Here is an 18,612-nt window from a genome sequence, read left to right on the forward strand (position 1 = left end):
ACTTAACGACTTATTTTTTTAATTATGAGCAAAAAATATTCTATTTTATTTGGAATGGCAAGCCATACAAAATTAAACGGGCCTATTTACATAATGAATATGAATTCGGAGGGCAGAAATGATTAAATATTATAGCATTAGACCTCTCACTAAAGGATTCAGTCACAAAAACTATACTTAAATCCAAACAGGTTCTCTAGCAGATTAGTAAGAATGGCTCATCCCGTGTTCAAGAATGGCCTTTTCCCTTTATTCAGATTACAACTTCACACTTTTGGTTATTTGAAAATGAAATCCTCTCCAAAATATAGCAGTTTTTTTTTAAAGCCATAGAAAGTTGGTTGCTATTTCAGTTTAATCCACCAGAAAAGACAGAACAAATATTACAACAAATATTGTGGTTAAAATCAAATATACTAATTGATTAAAAAAAACATTATTTTTGGAAAAAAGGTTTAAAACAGTATAATCTTTGTAAATTATATCATAAATAGGACTGGTGGAGTTATGTCACACATGCAGCTAAGAAAAATATATGGATATATCGGCTCTATTCAAAATTATAACCAACTAATGGAAGAGGAAAGTGGAAGGGGGGAGAAGGTAAGGAACTTATTGGTTGGCCCTGCATTAAAGAAAATTGTGATAACTAAAAAAGTATACCAGTTTAATTTAAGGACCAAAAAATTGGCAGCTGTGCCATACAGGTTGCAAAATAGTTGGGAAGAGATTTTCGATGTACCGATTCCATGGCACATGGTTTATGAACTGATTAACAAAACAACATCGGATTCAAAACTTATGAGTTTTTCAATTTAAATTATTATATCAAATTCTCGCAACCAATAGAATGTTATATATATGGGGGATACAACCATCCCAGCTCTGCAGATTTTGCTGCGAAGAGACAGAATCATTAGATCACTTGTTTTGGTACTGCCAATATGTACAGTGCCTTGCAAAAGTTTTCATCTCCCTTGGCGTTTGTCCTATTTTGTTGCATTACAACCTGTAATTTAAATGGATTTTTATTTGGATTTCATGTAATGGACATACACAAAATAGTTCAAATTGATGAAGTAAAATGAAAAAAATTACTTGTTTCAAAAAATTCTAAAAAATAAATAACGGAAAAGTGGTGCTTGCAAAGTGGTGCTTTGTTATGAAGCCCCTAAATAAGATCTGGTGCAACCAATTACCTTCATAAGTCACATAATGAGTTAAATAAAATCCAGCTGTGTGCAATCTAAGTGTCCCATGATCTTTCACATGATCTCAGTATATATATATACCTGTTCTAAAAGACCCCAGAGTCTGCAACACCACTAAGCAAGGGGCACCACCAAGCAAGCGGCACCATGAAGACCAAGGAGCTCTCCAAACAGGTCAGGGGCAAAGTTGTGGAGAATTACAGATCATGGTTGGGTTATAAAAAATATATAAAAAACTTTGAACATCCCACGAAGCACCATTAAATCCATAATTAAAAAAATTGAAAGAATATGGCACCACAACAAACCTGCCAAGAGAGGGCCGCCCACTAAAACTCACGGACCAGGCAAGGAGGGCATTAATTAGAGAGGCAACAAAGAGACCAAAGATAACCCTGAAGGAGCTGCAAAGCTCCACAGCGGAGATTGGAGTATCTGTCCATAGGACCACTTTAAGCCGTACACTCCACAGAGCTGGGCTTTACAGAAGAGTGGCCAGAAAAAAGCCTTTGCTTAAAGAAAGAAATAAGCAAACACGTTTGGTGTTCGCCAAAAGGCATGTGGGAGACTCCTCAAACATATGGAAGAAGGTACTCTGGTCAGATGAAACTAAAATTCTGTTTTTTTGTCTTATTTCTTGTTTGTTTCACAATAAAAAATATTTTGCATCTTCAAAGTGGTAGGCATGTTGTGTAAATCAAATGATACAAACCCCACAAAAATCCAGGTTGTAAGGCAACAAAATAGGAAAAATGCCGAGGGGAGTGAATACTTTCGCAAGCCACTGTAGCTTGTTTTTGGTTGCAGGTTCAGGAATGGATGAAGAATTACAACATTTACCTCTAGCTAACTCTGCAAATAGCACTGCTGAGTGATTTGAAAAGTCATAGTCAGTCAATCAATAATATAATAATACTCTTAGCAAAACATTTTATCTTTAATTTACAATCTGTAGAAACTATGAGATTATAGAAAGGTTCAGGACTTTTGTGAAACATCACAGCACAGTTGGAAAATATATGGCTAATAGAAATCAAAACTCGACGGTGTTCAGAGATAGATGGGAGGGGTTAAGGGGAGCTGAAGGGTGGGACTAAAAATAACACAAAAAAATAAATAAAAATATCTAACGTAAAATATACTGTGTCCGTGAAATGTATATAGTATGTATAAGCTGGAAGTAGAAGCCTAAGTATTGTTGTCCATTAGTTTACTCCAATTAGGGGAGGGATGATAGGGTTGAGGGAAAATAATTAAGAAGGAAAATATATAAAAAATATATATATTTACCCAAAAATACTGTATATGGGGGATTGGAAATTATGCAGACAATTACATTGATAGAAGCCACAATCTATATGCAATATTAAAGCTGATCTACACCCAAAAAACAAAACAAAAAAACTGTAGCCTGGTCCCAGATCTGTTTGTGCTGTCTTGCCAACTCCTCGACGGCCATTGGAGTTGGCAAGACAGCACAGATCTGGGACCAGGCTAGGTGGATAGATAGTTGGACACCTACGTGACACTGCATGAGGGCGTTCTGTAGCGCTGCCCTCCACTCCCCCAAAGAGGTTCCCAGTCTGTCCCAGCGGTTGTTCATCTCTTTCAGCCTGGCCTGCAGGTCCTGGGATTCTTCTGTGGCGGACTGGACAAACTCTGCACTGCACAGGTTAATGGATAGTACAATGGCCTTACGCTTGTCAACAGCCTTCTGCAGCTCCTGTAGAAAGACATTATGGAAAGCGATAATTGGACAGTGTGTCTAATATCAGCATAGAGTATTTTTTTTAATAACTCTTGAGGATTAGGGTTGCAAAATTTCAGAAACTTTCCCTAAGAACCCAGGTTTTTCAGAAATCCCAGTTGGAGGATTCCCGGTACTAGGAACCATCCAATCGGGGTTTATGAAAAACCCGGGAACTTTGGGAAAGCCTTGCAAACCTTGCAAGCTTTGTAATCTTAGTGAGGATGCTCAACACCCATTTCAGGACTCAGAGGGCAAAAAGCCTAAATCAAAGGTCACCTTGAGTTTCTTGATGCGCATCTCGATGGTTTGGATGTCGGTAATGAGGTCTAGGCTCCGCTGCTGCTCTAGCTCCGCCCCCGCCTGCTCCAGCCACACCCACACGGCATTGAGGTCAGAGTTGAACTGCTGCCACTGTTGAAGGTTCTGCTTCAGACGCATCTCTTTACTGAGAGCCTGGGCCTGCAACAACTCCCAACGTTCTATCACACCTACACCACAGGGGGGGAAGAAAGGGCTATTATATTATATAAGCGGCGCTATACTATATCTATCCATCTCTTTACTGAGGGCCTGGGCCTGCAGCAACTCCCAGTGTTCTATCACACTGACACCACAGGGGGAAGGAAGGAGTATTATATTATTTATTTCAGGGATATATACGTCGTTATCTATTATATCTATGTCTATCTATCTCTTTACTGAGGGCCTGAGACTGCATTAACTATCCTACTGTTCAGTACAGTATAGGAGGTAGGAAAGAAAGGGTATGAAATTATTAATTTGGTAATGGGATATATGCGTAGTTTATCTATTATTTATGTCTTTGGCTAGTTATATATTCAGACATTTGAGGTTAGATACAACTTACAGCCCAGTACAGCCCAAATAAATTTGTATTCTTCCGCCCCAAAGGAAGTACAGTGCCTTGCAAAAGTATTCATCCCCCTTGGCGTTTGTCCTATTTTGTTGCATTACAACCTGTAATTTAAATTGATTTTTATTTGGATTTCATGTAATGGACATATACAAAATAGTCCAAATTGGTGAAGTGTAATGAAAAAAATAAGTTGTTTCAAAAAATTCTAAAAAATAAATAACGGAAAAGTGGTGCGTGCATATGTATTTGCTATGAAGCCCCTAAATAAGATCTGGTGCAACCAATTACCTTCAGAAGTCACATAATTAGTTAAATAAAGTCCACCTGTGTGCAATCTAAGTGTTACATGATCTGTCACATGATCTCAGTATATATACACCTGTTCTGAAAGGCCCCAGTGTCTGCAACACCACTAAGCAAGGGGCACCACCAAGCAAGCGGCACCATGAAGACCAAGGAGCTCTCCAAACAGGTCAGGGACAAAGTTGTGGAGAAGTACAGATCAGGGTTGGGTTATAAAAAAATATCCAAAACTTTGAACATCAACCTCTCATCACCCCGAGAACACCATCCACACACTGAAGCATGGTGGTGGCAGCATCATGCTGTGGGGATGTTTTTCATCGGCAGGGACTGGGAAACTGGTCAGAATTGAAGGAATGATGGATGGCGCTAAATACAGGGAAATTCTTGAGAGAAACCTGTTTACATTTTCCAGAGATTTGAGACTAAAGCAACACTTGAGAGGTTTAAGGGGAAACATTTAAATGTCTTGGAATGGCCTAGTCAAAGCCCAGACCTCAATCCAATTGAGAATCTGTGGTATGACTTAAAGATTGCTGTACACCAGCGGAACCCATCCAACTTGAAGGAGCTGGAGCAGTTTTGCCTTGAAGAATGGGCAAAAATCCCAGTGACTAGATGTGTCAAGCTTATAGAGACATACCCCAAGAGACTTGCAGCTGTAATTGCTGCAAAAGGTGGCTCTAAAAAGTATTGACTTTGGGGGGGTGAATTGTTATGCATACTCAAGTTTTCTGTTTTTTTTTTCTTATTTCTTGTTTGTTTCACCCCAAAAAATATTTTGCATCTTCAAAGTGGTAGGCATGTTGTGTAAATCAAATGATACAAAAATCCATTTTAATTCCAGGTTGTAAGGCAACAAAATAGGAAAAATGCCAAGGGGGTGAATACTTTCGCAACCCACTGTATCTGCCTTAAAACAGCTGACTTCGTATTTATTTACTTACTTCTCTCGTTGAGCCTACTGGCGCATAAGGCAAAGACAAGCCAGCAAACACACAACCACCACACAATGTTGTGTCATCGTTGACTACAAGTTCTGGGCATCAACGTACCATTGCTACTTTACATCTAAAGACCTCTCCATTACTGACTATGTTAAGCCTGATTTACAGTGCCTTCAGAAAGTATTGATACCCTTTGACTTAATCTATACTTTGTTGTGTTACAGCCTGAATTCAAAATGGATTAAAATAAATATATCTCACCCATCTACACACACAATACCCCATAATGACAAAGTGAAAACATGTTTTTAGAAATGTTTGCACATTTATTGAAAATGAATGAGTATCTTTGGCAGTGATTACAGCTGTGAGTTTTTCTGGGTAAGTCTCTAAGAGCTTTCCACACCTGGATTGTGCAACATTTGCCCAGTATTATTTTCAAAATTCTTCAAGCTCTGTCAAATTGGTTGTTGATCATTGCTAGACAACCATTTTCAAGTAGATTTAAGTCTAAACGGTAACTTGGCCACTCAGGAACATTAACTGTCTTCTTGGTAAGCAACCCCAGTGTATATTTGGCCTTGTGTTTTAGGTTATTGTCCTGCTGAAAGGTCAATTAATCTCCCAGTGGTTGGTGGAAAGCAGACAACCAGGTTTTCCTCTAGGATTTTGCTTGTGCTTAGCTAAATTCCGTTTCTTTTTTATCCTGAAAAACTCCCCAGTCCTTAACGATAATAAGCATACCCATAACATGATGCAGCCACCACTATGCTTGAAATAATGGAGAGTGGTACTCAGTAATGTGTTGTATCGTATTTGCCCCAAACATAACACTTTGTATTCAGGACAAAAAGTGAATTGCTTTACCACATTTTTAGCAGTATTACTTTAGTGCCTTCTTGCAAACAGGATGCATGTTTTGGAATATTTATATTCTGTACAAGCTTCCTTCTTTTCACTCTGTCAATTAGGTTAGTATTGTGGAGTTACTACAATGTTGTTGATCCATCCTTAGTTTTCTCTTATCACAGCCATTGGCCTGGTGAAATCCATGAGCAGTTTTCTTCCTCTCTGGCAACTGAGTTTGGAAGGACGCATGTATCTTTGTAGTGACTGGGTGTATTGATACACCATCCAAAGTGTAATTAATAACTATTCAATGTCTGCTTTTTTATTTTTACCCATCTACCAATAGGTGCCCTTATTTGTGAGGCATTCGAAAACCACCCTGGTCTTTGTGGTTGAATCTGTGTTTGAAACTCACTGCTCAACTGAGGAATATATATGTGTGGGGTACAGAGACGAGGTAGTCATTCAAAAATCATATTAAACACTATTATTGCACACAGAATCCAAAGTCCAACACTGCAACTTATTATGTAACTTGTTAAGCACATTTTTACTCCTGAACTTATTTAGGCATGCCATAACTGTCACGCCCTGGCTCTGGGGACTCTTGTATGTTGAGCCAGGGTGTTAGTTTCGTTGTGTAGAGTCTATGTTTCGTTTTTCTATGGTCTGTTCTAGGTTATGTGTTTCTGTGTTGGCCGGGGTGGTTCTCAATCAGAGGCAACGAGAATCAGCTGTTGCTTGTTGTCTCTGATTGGGAACCATACTTAGGCAGCCTTTTGTGCACTTGTGATTCGTGGGATCTTGTTCCGTGTTGGTTTGTGTATGACCGAGGACTTCACGTTTCGTTTGTTGTTTTTGTTATTTGTATCGTGTTGAAAAGTACTCTATTAAAGAGATGTACGCATATCACGCTGCGCCTTGGTCCACTCATTATGACGATCGTGACAATAACAAAGGGGTTGAATAGTTTGACTCAAGACATTTCAGTTTTTAATTTCTAAGGAATGGCAAATCAGTCTGGCTGCACAACCGATTGGCAAACGTACTGCAAATTAAGAAATCATGTGACTAAACTGAATAAAAAGAAGAAGAAACTATACTATGAAACAAAGATAAATGGTATAAGGAATGATAGTAAAAAGCTTTGGAGCACCTTAAATGAAATCTTGGGCAAAAAGGCAAACTCAGCTCCATCATTCATCACAAAACCCACTGATATTGCCAATTACTTTAATAATTTTTTCATTGGCAATATTAGCAAATTTAGGCATGACATGCCAGCAGAAACGCTGACACTACACATCAAAGTATAACTGATCAAATTATGAAAGACAAGCATTGTAATTTTGAATTCCATAAAGTGAGTGTGGAAGAGGTGAAAAGTATTGTTGTCTATCTGACAACTTGGATGGAAAATTACTGAGGATAATAGCGGACGATATTGCCACTCCTATTTGCCATATCTTTAATCTAAGCCTACTAGAACGTGTGTGCCCTCAGGCCTGGAGGGAAGCAAAAGTAATTCCACAACCCAAAGAATAGGGTAAATAGCCGACCAATCAGCCTGTTACCAATCCTTAGTAACTTTTGGAAAAAATGGTGTTTGACCAGATACAATGCTATTTTACAGTAAACAAATTGACAACAGACCAATAAGCACGCTTATTGGGAAGGACATTCAACAAGCTCGGCACTTACTCAAATGACTGATGATTGGCTGAGAGAAATTTATAATAAAAAGATTGTGGGAGCTGTTTTGTTAGACTTCAGTGCGGCTTTTGACATTATCGATCATAGTCTGCTGATGAAAAAACGTATGTGTTATGGCTGTACACCCCCTGCTATTTTGTGGATAAAGAGCTACCTGTCTAACAGAACACAGAGAGTGTTCTTTAATGGGAGCCTCTCCAACATAATCCAGGTAGAATCAGGAATTCCCCAGGGCAGCTGTCTAGGCCCCTTACTTTTTTAAATATTTACTAATGACATGCCACTGGTTTTGAGTAAAGCCAGTGTGTCTATGTATGCGGTTGACTCAACACTATACAATGTCAGCTACAGTGAGGGAAAAAAGTATTTGATCCCCTACTGATTTTGTACGTTTGCCCACTGACAAAGACATGATCAGTCTATAATTTTAATGGTAGGTTTATTTGAACAGTGAGAGACAGAATAACAACAAAAAAATCCAGAAAAACGTATGCCAAAAATGTTAGAAATTGATTTGCATTTTAATGAGGGAAATAAGTATTTGACCCCTCTGCAAAACATGACTTAGTACTTGGTGGCAAAACCCTTGTTGGCAATCACAGAGGTCAGACTTTTCTTGTAGTTGGCCACCAAGTTTGCACACATCTCAGGAGGGATGTGTGCACTCCTCTTTGCAGATCTTCTCCAAGTCATTAAGGTTTCGAGGCTGACGTTTGGCAACTCAAACCTTCAGCTCCCTCCACAGATTTTCTATGGGATTAAGGTCTGGAGACTGGCTAGGCCACTCCAGGACCTTAATGTGCTTCTTCTTGAGCCACTCCTTTGTTGCCTTGGCCGTGTGTTTTGGGTCATTGTCATGCTGGAATACCCATCCACGACCCATTTTCAATGCCCTGGCTGAGGGAAGGAGGTTCTCACCCAAGATTTGACGGTACATAGCCCCGTCCTTCGTCCCTTTGATGCGGTGAAGTTGTCCTGTCCCCTTAGAAGAAAAACACCCCCAAAGCATAATGTTTCCACCTCCATGTTGACGGTGGGGATGGTGTTCTTGGGGTCATAGGCAGCATTCCTCCTCCTCCAAACACGGTGAGTTGAGTTGATGCCAAAGAGCTCGATTTTGGTCTCATCTGACCACAACACTTTCACCCAGTTCTCCTCTGAATCATTCAGATGTTCATTGGAAAACTTCAGACGGGCCTGTATATGTGCTTTCTTGAGCAGGGGGACCTTGCGGGCGCTGCAGGATTTCAGTCCTTCACGGCATAGTGTGTTACCAATTGTTTTCTTGGTGACTATGGTCCCAGCTGCCTTGAGATCATTGACAAGATCCTCCCGTGTAGTTCTGGGCTGATTCCTCACCGTTCTCATGATCATTGCAACTCCACGAGGTGAGATCTTGCATGGAGCCCCAGGCCGAGGGAGGTTGACAATTATTTTGTGTTTCTTCCATTTGCGAATAATCGCACCAACTGTTGTCACCTTCTCACCAAGCTGCTTTGCGATGGTCTTGTAGCCCATTCCAGCCGTGTGTAGGTCTACAATCTTGTCCCTGACATCCTTGGAGAGCTCTTTGGTCTTGGCCATTGTGGAGAGTTTGGAATCTGATTGATTGATTGATTCTGTGGACAGGTGTCTTTTATACAGGTAACAAACTGAGATTAGGAGCACTCCCTTTAAGAGTGTGCTCCTAATCTCAGCTCATTACCTGTATAAAAGACACCTGGGAGCCAGAAATCTTTCTGATTGAGAGGGGGTAAAATACTTATTTCCCTCATTAAAATGCTAATCAATTTATAACATTTTTGACATGCGTTTTTCTGGATTTTTTTGTTGTTATTCTGTCTCTCACTGTTCAAATAAACCTACCATTAAAATTATAGACTGATAATTTCTTTGTCAGTGGGCAAAAAAACAAAATCAGCAGGGGATCAAATACTTTTTTCCCTCACAGTACTACAGCGAGTGAAATCACTTCAACACTTAAAGCGCTGCAATTAGTTTCAGAATGGAAGGTACTCCTAAATATTTCAAAAACTAAAAGCATTGTATTTGGGACAAATCATTCACTAAACCCTAAACCTCAACTAAACTTGTAATAAATAATGTGGAAATTGAGCAAGTTGAGGTGACTAAACTGCTTGGAGTAACCCTGGATTGTAAACTGTGATGGTCAAAACATGTTGATACAACAGTAGCTAAGACAGGGATAAGTCTGTCCATAATAAAGTGCTACTCTGCCTTTTTAACAACACTATCAACAAGGCAGGTCCTACACGCCCTAGTTTTGTCGCACCTGGACTACTGTTCAGTGGTGTGGTCAGGTGCCACAAAGAGGGACCTCGGAAAATAACAATTGGCTCAGAACAGGGCAGCACGGTTGGCCCTTACAATGTACACATAGAGCTAACATTAATCATATGCATGTAAATCTCTCATGGCTCAAAGTGGAGGAGAGATTGACTTCATCACTACTTGTTTTTGTAAGAAGTGTTGACATGCTGAATGCACCGAGGTGTCTGTTTAAACTACCAGCACACAGCTCGGACACCCATGCATACCCCACAAGACATGCCACCAAAAGTCTCTTCACAATCCCCAAGTCAAGAACAGACTATGGGAGGCGCACAGTACTACATAGAGCCATTGCTACATGGAACTCTATTCCACATCAGGTAACTGATGCAAGCAGTAGCATCAGATAAAAAATAAAATAAAATAAAAATATATATACACCTTCTGGAACAGCGGGGACTGTGAAGATACACACACACAGGCACAGACACACGTACACATGATAAGACACACTCTACACACACCTACACAAGCATTTTGTATTGTAGATATGTGGTAGTAAAGTTGTGGCCTGAGGGAACACACTTAATGTGTTGTGAAATGTGTTATGAAATGTAATGTCATGTAATATTTTAAATTGTATATAACTGCCTTAATGTTGCTGAGATCCTTAATAAATACAAAAATTAATTTGTAAAAATATTGAAAAACATAATTCACTTTGACATTATAGGGTATTGTGTGTAGGCACTGTATATCAACATCTGAAGGCCAAACGTTACCTGTTGTTTGTGATTCATCACCAATGGGGTCAGCGAGTCCTGAGGCCTTGTCCTCCTCCCCCTTCAGCTCGTAGCCCACCCTCTTCACAGTGTCTATACTGCCACGACACTCTCCCAGCAGACGCATCTACACAACACCACAGGACAGGCAACTGATGGAAAGCATGTCACTGAGATGTTCACATCATGTTATCACACTGAGTAGATACTTCTTTTACAAACCACATGAGTTATGTAGCTAAATGTTTCCTAAAGACCTTCCATTGAGACATACCCCACAGAACGGTGATAAGGATCTCTTATCAGACATAACAATACGATTTATGGAATACTTTAACTCGTAACTTCACCTTTACAAACCCTAAGAGCCAAATGGGCTGCAGAAGACTTGGGTGTCTAGTCTTGTGAATGAGACCAGTATAGTAACTAGTGAATGAGACCAGTATAGTAACTAGTGAATGAGACCAGTATAGTAACTAGTGAATGAGACCAGTATAGTAACTAGTGAATGAGACAAGTATAGTAACTAGTGAATGGGACCAGCAGTACTCACATATCCCATGTATGATGCGTCCAGCTCGGGGCCAGTGGGGGTGCGGCTGCGGATTATGTTCTCTGTCTGTTGCAGGTGGAACCGGCTGGTGTCCAGAATCTTGTCCAACTGGAGAATGTGAGTCTCCAGGGTACCTCCCTCTCCTGAGGATGGGAAGAAGAGATGGACACCCACATGGAATACAGTTAGATAAAGGCTTTGATTTTATGTTCATGGGCCGGTTTCTTAGACCTTCTTAGACCTTTAAAAGCACTTTCAATATACATTATTCAGGAGCTTAAAGGAACATTCCATCCAAAAATCTAGTTTTCAAGATTAGTAACTTTCAAAATGATTTCTGTATTTTGAAAGTTACATATCTTGAAAACTTGATTGCTGACAAGCAAAACATTTTGGGACTATGTCAACAATGGACAAATACCAAAATATAGTTTTTGGGTGGAGTTTTCCTTTAATCTGTCTTAATCTGTGTCTGAAAAACTGGCCCTAAATGTTTTCTTCAAACAGACATAGAAATCCATCCACTGCAAAACGTTCTAAGATATCATTAATAGTGAGTGTTATCCATTCAGTGGTAAATTAGAAGACAAGGGACAAAGAACATTTGTAACACAATAAAACAGACAACAACATGCACCTTTTGAAACACACAGGATGCCAACCACAAATTAGCTTGAGGTTAGCTACAGTAGCCTATGCGCTGCAAAATGTAATACAAAAAAATACAAATCGTTAGGAATTGGTGCTGTTGGTTAACAGTGCCTGCTGTTACGCTTCAGTGTGCGAGTGAGAAAACCAAACCAAATCAAACTCCTAGCAGGCAGAGAGCAGGCTGTGAGTGTTATTTTTCCACACTACGGCATGTTGCCTACCATCAAAGGACCTCAGGGTTTGTTCAGTTAGTTTAACAAAGGCCTCAGGGCTCTCTGGGATCACTACATCTGGAAGAAACATATACATACAAACATACATTTCTTACAATTAACAAGGCTGAATATGAGTGCGCTTTAACCGCCACTGTACAATACTGTATCTCTCCACTGTGATGTCTCTACTCTCTTTGAGATAGAGGCTATCTTAAGTTGTGAGGGGTGTGGTATCCTTAGTATCTGACAGTAGGGGTGTGGGGTGTAGACTAGACTGACCTGACAGAGCAGAGGCAGAAGCTGATCCCTGGTAGCTCCCCTCATCTCTATGCTCCCCCTGCTCAGAGGCCAGGCCCAGGGCCCTGCTTGCGCTCTCCAGCCCCCGGCTCAGGTCGTAATCGTGGTCCCACTCCAGGGGGATGGAGTCCACACTGGCTGGGGTGTCCCTGCCCGAGCGCTCAGCCCCAGTCCGGAGAGGGGCAGCCAGGGAAGCAGAGCAGCTTAGGGAGGGTAGAGGGGACATCAGGCAGTCTCCCAGACGCTCACTCCAGGGAATGCAGTCCCCCGGTTCGTCTAGTTCAAACTCCCGGTCCGAGAATGACACGTCGTACTCGTCACCTGTTAGCTGGAGGAAGAGGGGTGGGAGGTACACTTATGAGACAGTCAACAAAGACAACAGGTTCCAGGAATCAAGACATGGCATCATTTGGTAAAATGGTCACAGATGGAGGGAGAGAATGTGCTCAACTCTATCCTCTTTAAAAAACCAAAACAATGAAAGGGTGCTAGAAGCCAACAGTCACACAACATCAAAATAGAACCAAGGGGGCCAGTAGACGTCATCCCTAGGCTTACCGTCATCCCTAGGCCTACCGTCATCCCTAGGCTTGCCGTCATCCCTAGGCTTACCGGTAGGCGTATGAGCTTCTTGTAGTAACGCTCCACGCGTCCGAACACCTCCTGGCAGTATCTCTGCAGCTCCTCCAGCTCCTCCTCTATAACAGCGGCATCCAGAGGCTCACTCTTCTCTAGCAGCACCTCACCCTGGTGGAAGATGTGCTCGATCTTCCCAGTGGTCAGAGAGATCTCCTGCTGGAACGCCTGGTAGACAATCAATCAATCAATCAAATGTACTTCATTTTACATCAGTGGTTGTCAAAAAGGGGAAGAGAAGCAGAGACCAACCAAGTAAGGTTGAGTTCACAACTACCAGGTGTGAAATGTTTCAGCAACAATGATGACCAGTATCATGTACCTGGGCAGCCCCAAGGTGTGAGGTGTTGTGGGCATTCTTACCCTGAGCTGTTTGATCTTGGCCTGGATGTCACACTCTGAGAAGTGCTCTATGTTGGTGAGCTGCAGGTCCATCTCCGTGAGCCACACCAGGATGCTGTCTCGGGCCGTCTCAAACTCCTCACGCTGACTGATAAAGTGCTGGAGAAATCATGAAGAGAACCTTTAGGATACACATTTCTCGCAACAAATTTTTTTTTTACCAATGAATTGCAACTTTGGGCAGACACTCCTCTTTCTGTGAGCACTACGGATATTTTGGAGTGTAGAATTGGACTATATACAATACTTTCTGTTGTGTTACAGTTGCTCATCAAGGCCTACTCTGGACGCAATTGTGTACCTTGAGCCTGCGGAGGATGGAGGCCACCCTCTTCTGCAGGTTGTCCCAGCGCTGGTTCCCATCGTGGGCCATCTCCCGGAGGCGACAGGAGGAGTCGGTGCGGTTCTCCCTGGCCAGACGGCGGTACTGCTTATTGATCAGCTCCAGCTGGGTCAGACTCTCATGGACCTGACGCTGGAACGCCTACAGGACAACATATAATAAAAATATATACAGTATCTTGCAAAAGTATTTTTTTGCAAGATACGTTTTTCCTATTTTGTTGCATTACAACCTGTAATTTAAATGGATTTTTATTTGGATTTCATGTAATGGACATACACAAAATAGTCCAAATTGGTGAAGTGAAATGAAAAAAATAACTTGTTTCAAAAAATAAATAACGGAAAAGTGGTGCGTGCATATGTATTCACCCCCTTTGCTATGAAGCCCCTAAATAAGATCTGGTGATGGACGCCCACCAAAACTCACAGACCAGGCAAGGAGGGCATTAATCAGAGAGGCAACAAAGAGACCAAAGATAACCCTGAAGGAGCTGCAAAGCTCCACAGCTGGGACTGGAGTATCTGTCCATAGGACCACTTTAAGCCGTACACTCCACAGAGCTGGGCTTTACAGAAAAGCCATTGCTTAAAGAAAAAAAGAAACAAACACGTTTGGTGTTCGCCAAAAGCCATGTGGGAGACTCCCCAAACATATGGAAGAAGGTACTCTGGTCAGATGAGACTAAAATTGAGCTTTTTGTCCATCAAGGAAAACGCTATGTCTGGCGCAAACCCAACACCTCTCATCACCACGAGAACACCATCTTTCATCGGCAGGGACTGGGAAACTGGTCAGAATTGAAGGAATGATGGATGCCGCTAAATACCGGGACATTCTTGAGGGAAACCTGTTTCAGTCTTCCAGAGATTTGAGACTGGGACGGAGGTTCACCTTCCAGCAGGACAATGACCCTAAGCATACTGCTAAAGCAACACTCAAGTGGTTTAAGGGGAAACATTTAAATGTCTTGGAATGGCCTAGTCAAAGCCCAGACCTCAATCCATTTAGTTGACAATTTAGTTGAACAATTGATAATTTAGTATCAATCAGAGACAAGTCAGTCCATCCATGAGTTTTGTCCAGATATGTACTTTAGAGGTACTGTCTTCTGAATGTGAGATACATGGGGAGAGAATATAGTGGTTTACAGCATATCAAATAAGGTGGTCTGTACCTCAAACTTCTTTAGTTCTTCCTTGGCCACAGTGTACAGCACGCCTGAAGAGTTGGGAAGAGCAGCAGTCTTCTCTGAGGTCACTAGCCACTCCTCAAAACACGTAAAGTCCTCTAAAAACTTCTGCCATAAACGCCATGTCTCTTCAATCCTTAGAAATTAAAACGATATGGACAGTTTAAGATATGGTGACAGCCTACATCATAAGCTTTCAAATAGACTAACCAACCCTAGAGTTACATCACTGCACTTTGCTTGTTGATACTCTTGGAAGAAAAAAATTGTGCTACTGTAGAAACAACTGTCCTGCAGTCAAATGACCAAATCACCCTCTAGTGGCCTCATGGATGGAATGTTATTAATATCTTTCATAATTTCATAATTAATAAACATATATTTGTTTAAACGTTTCTATGTCCAGTCTTCTGTGACGTATATAAAGTGTAATATTGGGATGCAAACTCAAAACTGAATACATTTCAACTCTATATCTGACATTGTACATAACCATGTGTGTGAGGTGTATACTTTTGTTTCAAAGTAGATTTGTTTAAGACTACCAAGAAAACACTGTGTGACCTTGATTTAGCCCACTGCAGTAAAAGGTTAAGTTAAACTGTGTGTGTCTTACTTGAGCCTTCTCTCCATGGACAGGGCACAGATGCTCCTCCATCGGCGGTCCAGGCTGCGAGTGGCCTGCTGGATGGATTCACACTCCGTGTCCGTAGCACAAGCGTCACAGTCGTGCAACAGCACCTCACACAGGTTCAACACAGACGCCACACCTGTACTGTGCTTCTCTATGTCACGCTGAAGCTCCTGGATGGACGGAGAGAAAGATGGAAGGATGTTATGGTACGCTATGTTAGAGAAAGAGGGCGGGATCTTGATATTTTCAGAATCAAGAAACCTACTAAGATTTTTCAATAAGCCCATCTCTATTGTATTGTCTGTAAGCCTGTCTGATAGGAACTAAAAAGGATCTATAAAGTATCAACATAAGCAACCATCATTGATTATGTACAGTAGCTCTATCAATAAGCTATATCAGGGGATGTAAACTACAGTGTGTTTTCAAAGTACCCACAGCCCAGATCTGTTTGTGCCGTCTTGCCAACTCCTATGACAACGACTACAGGAGTTTACAAGACAGCACAAACAGATCTGGGACCACCAAGCTGATGGGGTATTTACCTGCTGCAGGTCCAGCTTCCTCTGTATCTCCTGGGAATCACAGGTGTCAAAGACGATGGGTTTGGACAGCTCAGTCTCTATGTGGGCCAGCCAGGACCGCAGACTACTCATGTTCTTATCCAGCTGCTGCACTGCCACCAGAGTCTCCCTCAGCTTCTTCACTCTATATCAATGGGATACATTATGCTTGTTTTAGAAAAACATACACTACACAGTAGATTCCTAGTAATGAAGCACCTAAAAACAATTAACAAAGTCATTAAACCGCTTCTTTCAACTCATTGTTTTTATTTTATTCAACCTATATTTTACCAGGAAGTCCCATTGTGGTCAGATTGTGCCAAGTACAGTACTGTACACTGGGGCAGCCAGGGATTTTCTGACAGGCTGCATCAAAGCAAATATTAACGCCAATGGCGTGTGTAAACAAGTGTGTGTATATTCCTAACCCGCAGCAGTATAGTATATCCATGTACTTCCTACCCCACACACACGGCCGTAGTATATATATCCTTCTCCTTACCTGGCTCCGATGAGGTCCAGCAGGTGTTGCCAGCGCTCGCCCACCTTGCTGAGTTTGTGTTCTATCTCAGAGGCCTTGGTCTCGTGGCTGGCCCTGGCCAGACGCTCACCCATCTTGTGCAGCTGTAGCTTATTCTCCTGAGCCACCGCTATCTCCTCCTGGTAGTCCTGGGAGAGGGAGTAAAAACTGGAATCAGACCATTTAAAAAGGGAGAATAGCATAACAGTTTGGACTAAAACATTATTCAAAGAGGAATCAACTTCTACAAGCATTTCTCATAGGAACCTGTATTCTTACTGCTCAGTACAATACAAAGTAGAGAAGAGCAGATTCAATGGGATATTTATTTGTCTAATTACTCAAACACAAATGAAAAGACAAGGTCTGGTATCGGTTGGTGTTTACCTTGCGTAGCTTCTCGATCATCTCCTCGATGCTGATGTCTCCATTCTGGGAGACCTTGCTCTCCATGTGGGTGAGCCAGTCACACAGCTCCTTGTTCTTCTCGTTAAACACGGCCCACTCATTCAGCTTCTCACTAACCTGCTTCTGCCGAAGGGATAGCTATGTAGAGAGAGAGAGAGAGAGAGAGACAGCAAGACACAGATACACACGTGTTGTAAATACATATACTCATTTGAAATTAATTCACCATGGTAAGGATAATAGCTAGTTGCAGAGAGAAAGAAATGAACATTTTCCTATAAAAAAAGAAACATACACAACTACCGGTACTAGGCAATATGCATAGATTTAGCAGAACATTAATGAAGAGGTTATCAGTGATGGAGAGGTGTCACCTAATGTATGCATCTAAAGCTAGCACAGTGTGACTTCCTGTCACTATCTGGTATGTGGTCTACATACACATACAACACCGGATGCAGTTTGAAGGAGAAACATCCTGTACTGTTTTGCATGAAAGATTCTCTCTACTTCAAGTCTAGTTACACTATACACTAAGCTACCAGCTTTATGAAATCACCAGATATATGTTTCACAAAGGCGTTAAAGAAGACTGCAGAACCACTATTCAATCATATTGACCATAGTCTGCTGCAGACCTTTCTGCACTAGTTAGCAATCAGTGCAAGCCTGCAAGATTCAACCCTGTTCCCATAACTACGCCTACTGTACGTAGTGCAGCCATGGCCTATTGTGGAGCATCAGCACCACCATATGGGACCACATGTCATTACAACTTAAAATGACTGCTCTAGTCTCTCTTGCTAGACTGATGCCACTCCACCTATTGTGTCAGAGACACAGAGGCTGTGGGAAGAGACTGCTTCTCCTCACAGCAACATATTCAACAGCCATACAGTACCTGGTGACAGATCTCCTCCCACTGGCGGTGCAGCAGCTCTATGCGTTCCTGCAGAACAGACAGGTCCTCAGCACTGATGTAGCTAGACAGGGACTCCCTCAGCACCGTCAGGTGGGCTAGGTCTTCTGTCCAGCCATCAAATGTGTTCTCCAAGTCCTGGTCATAGGAGAGAGAACATTATCATCTGCTTTAAGCAACCAAGACTATGTTTAGCTGAACATTTGTGAAGACATCATGGGTCAATTTGAAATGGCACTGTATTCCATACATAGTGCACACCATTGGTGTACCATTTAGGACACAGTCCATGATAGGCCTAAGCCCACCTACAGATAATTTCCCTGGACATTATGTGAGCCTGCCTGTATTCAGTATTAAACATATTATAATAATTGTAGGGTCGTTCCACGAAAAGAGTGGGTTTGACATTTTAAGTAGAAATTGTGCATCAATATTGTATCGTAAAAGCCTGTTATATTAAATTAAGTGCCCTTTAATATAGACCACATGGAGTCTTCAATAAATCTGACTTTTTATATGAATAAAGACTTGCTAATTCAGCATTTTGAC

General features: G+C 41.5%; 1 protein-coding gene across 11 annotated transcripts in view; it reads right to left on the reverse strand.

Annotated features, from left to right (window-relative positions):
- syne1b (spectrin repeat containing, nuclear envelope 1b) overlaps positions 1-18,612 on the reverse strand; it is a 163,784-nt gene that overhangs the window by 6,616 nt on the left and 138,556 nt on the right. For 9 of the 11 annotated variants that reach the window (XM_045207582.1, XM_045207592.1, XM_045207585.1 and 6 more), the window contains 15 exons: positions 18,043-18,198; positions 17,121-17,279; positions 16,716-16,882; positions 16,193-16,355; positions 15,630-15,817; positions 14,999-15,149; positions 13,780-13,962; positions 13,440-13,577; positions 13,053-13,244; positions 12,423-12,768; positions 12,150-12,218; positions 11,278-11,420; positions 10,725-10,851; positions 3,238-3,449; positions 2,734-2,934 (listed from right to left, as the gene is read on the reverse strand). In XM_045207582.1, coding sequence (XP_045063517.1) covers positions 2,734-2,934; positions 3,238-3,449; positions 10,725-10,851; positions 11,278-11,420; positions 12,150-12,218; positions 12,423-12,768; positions 13,053-13,244; positions 13,440-13,577; positions 13,780-13,962; positions 14,999-15,149; positions 15,630-15,817; positions 16,193-16,355; positions 16,716-16,882; positions 17,121-17,279; positions 18,043-18,198 — 2,595 coding nt within the window. Of the gene's footprint in view, positions 1-2,733; positions 2,935-3,237; positions 3,450-10,724; positions 10,852-11,277; positions 11,421-12,149; positions 12,219-12,422; positions 12,769-13,052; positions 13,245-13,439; positions 13,578-13,779; positions 13,963-14,998; positions 15,150-15,629; positions 15,818-16,192; positions 16,356-16,715; positions 16,883-17,120; positions 17,280-17,436; positions 17,522-18,042; positions 18,199-18,612 lie in introns of those variants that run through there. The other 2 variants (XM_045207591.1, XM_045207586.1) reach the window with 2 other exon arrangements.

This window comes from Coregonus clupeaformis, chromosome 25 (genome assembly GCF_020615455.1).
Source record: "Coregonus clupeaformis isolate EN_2021a chromosome 25, ASM2061545v1, whole genome shotgun sequence".
NCBI classification, from domain to species: domain Eukaryota; kingdom Metazoa; phylum Chordata; class Actinopteri; order Salmoniformes; family Salmonidae; genus Coregonus; species Coregonus clupeaformis.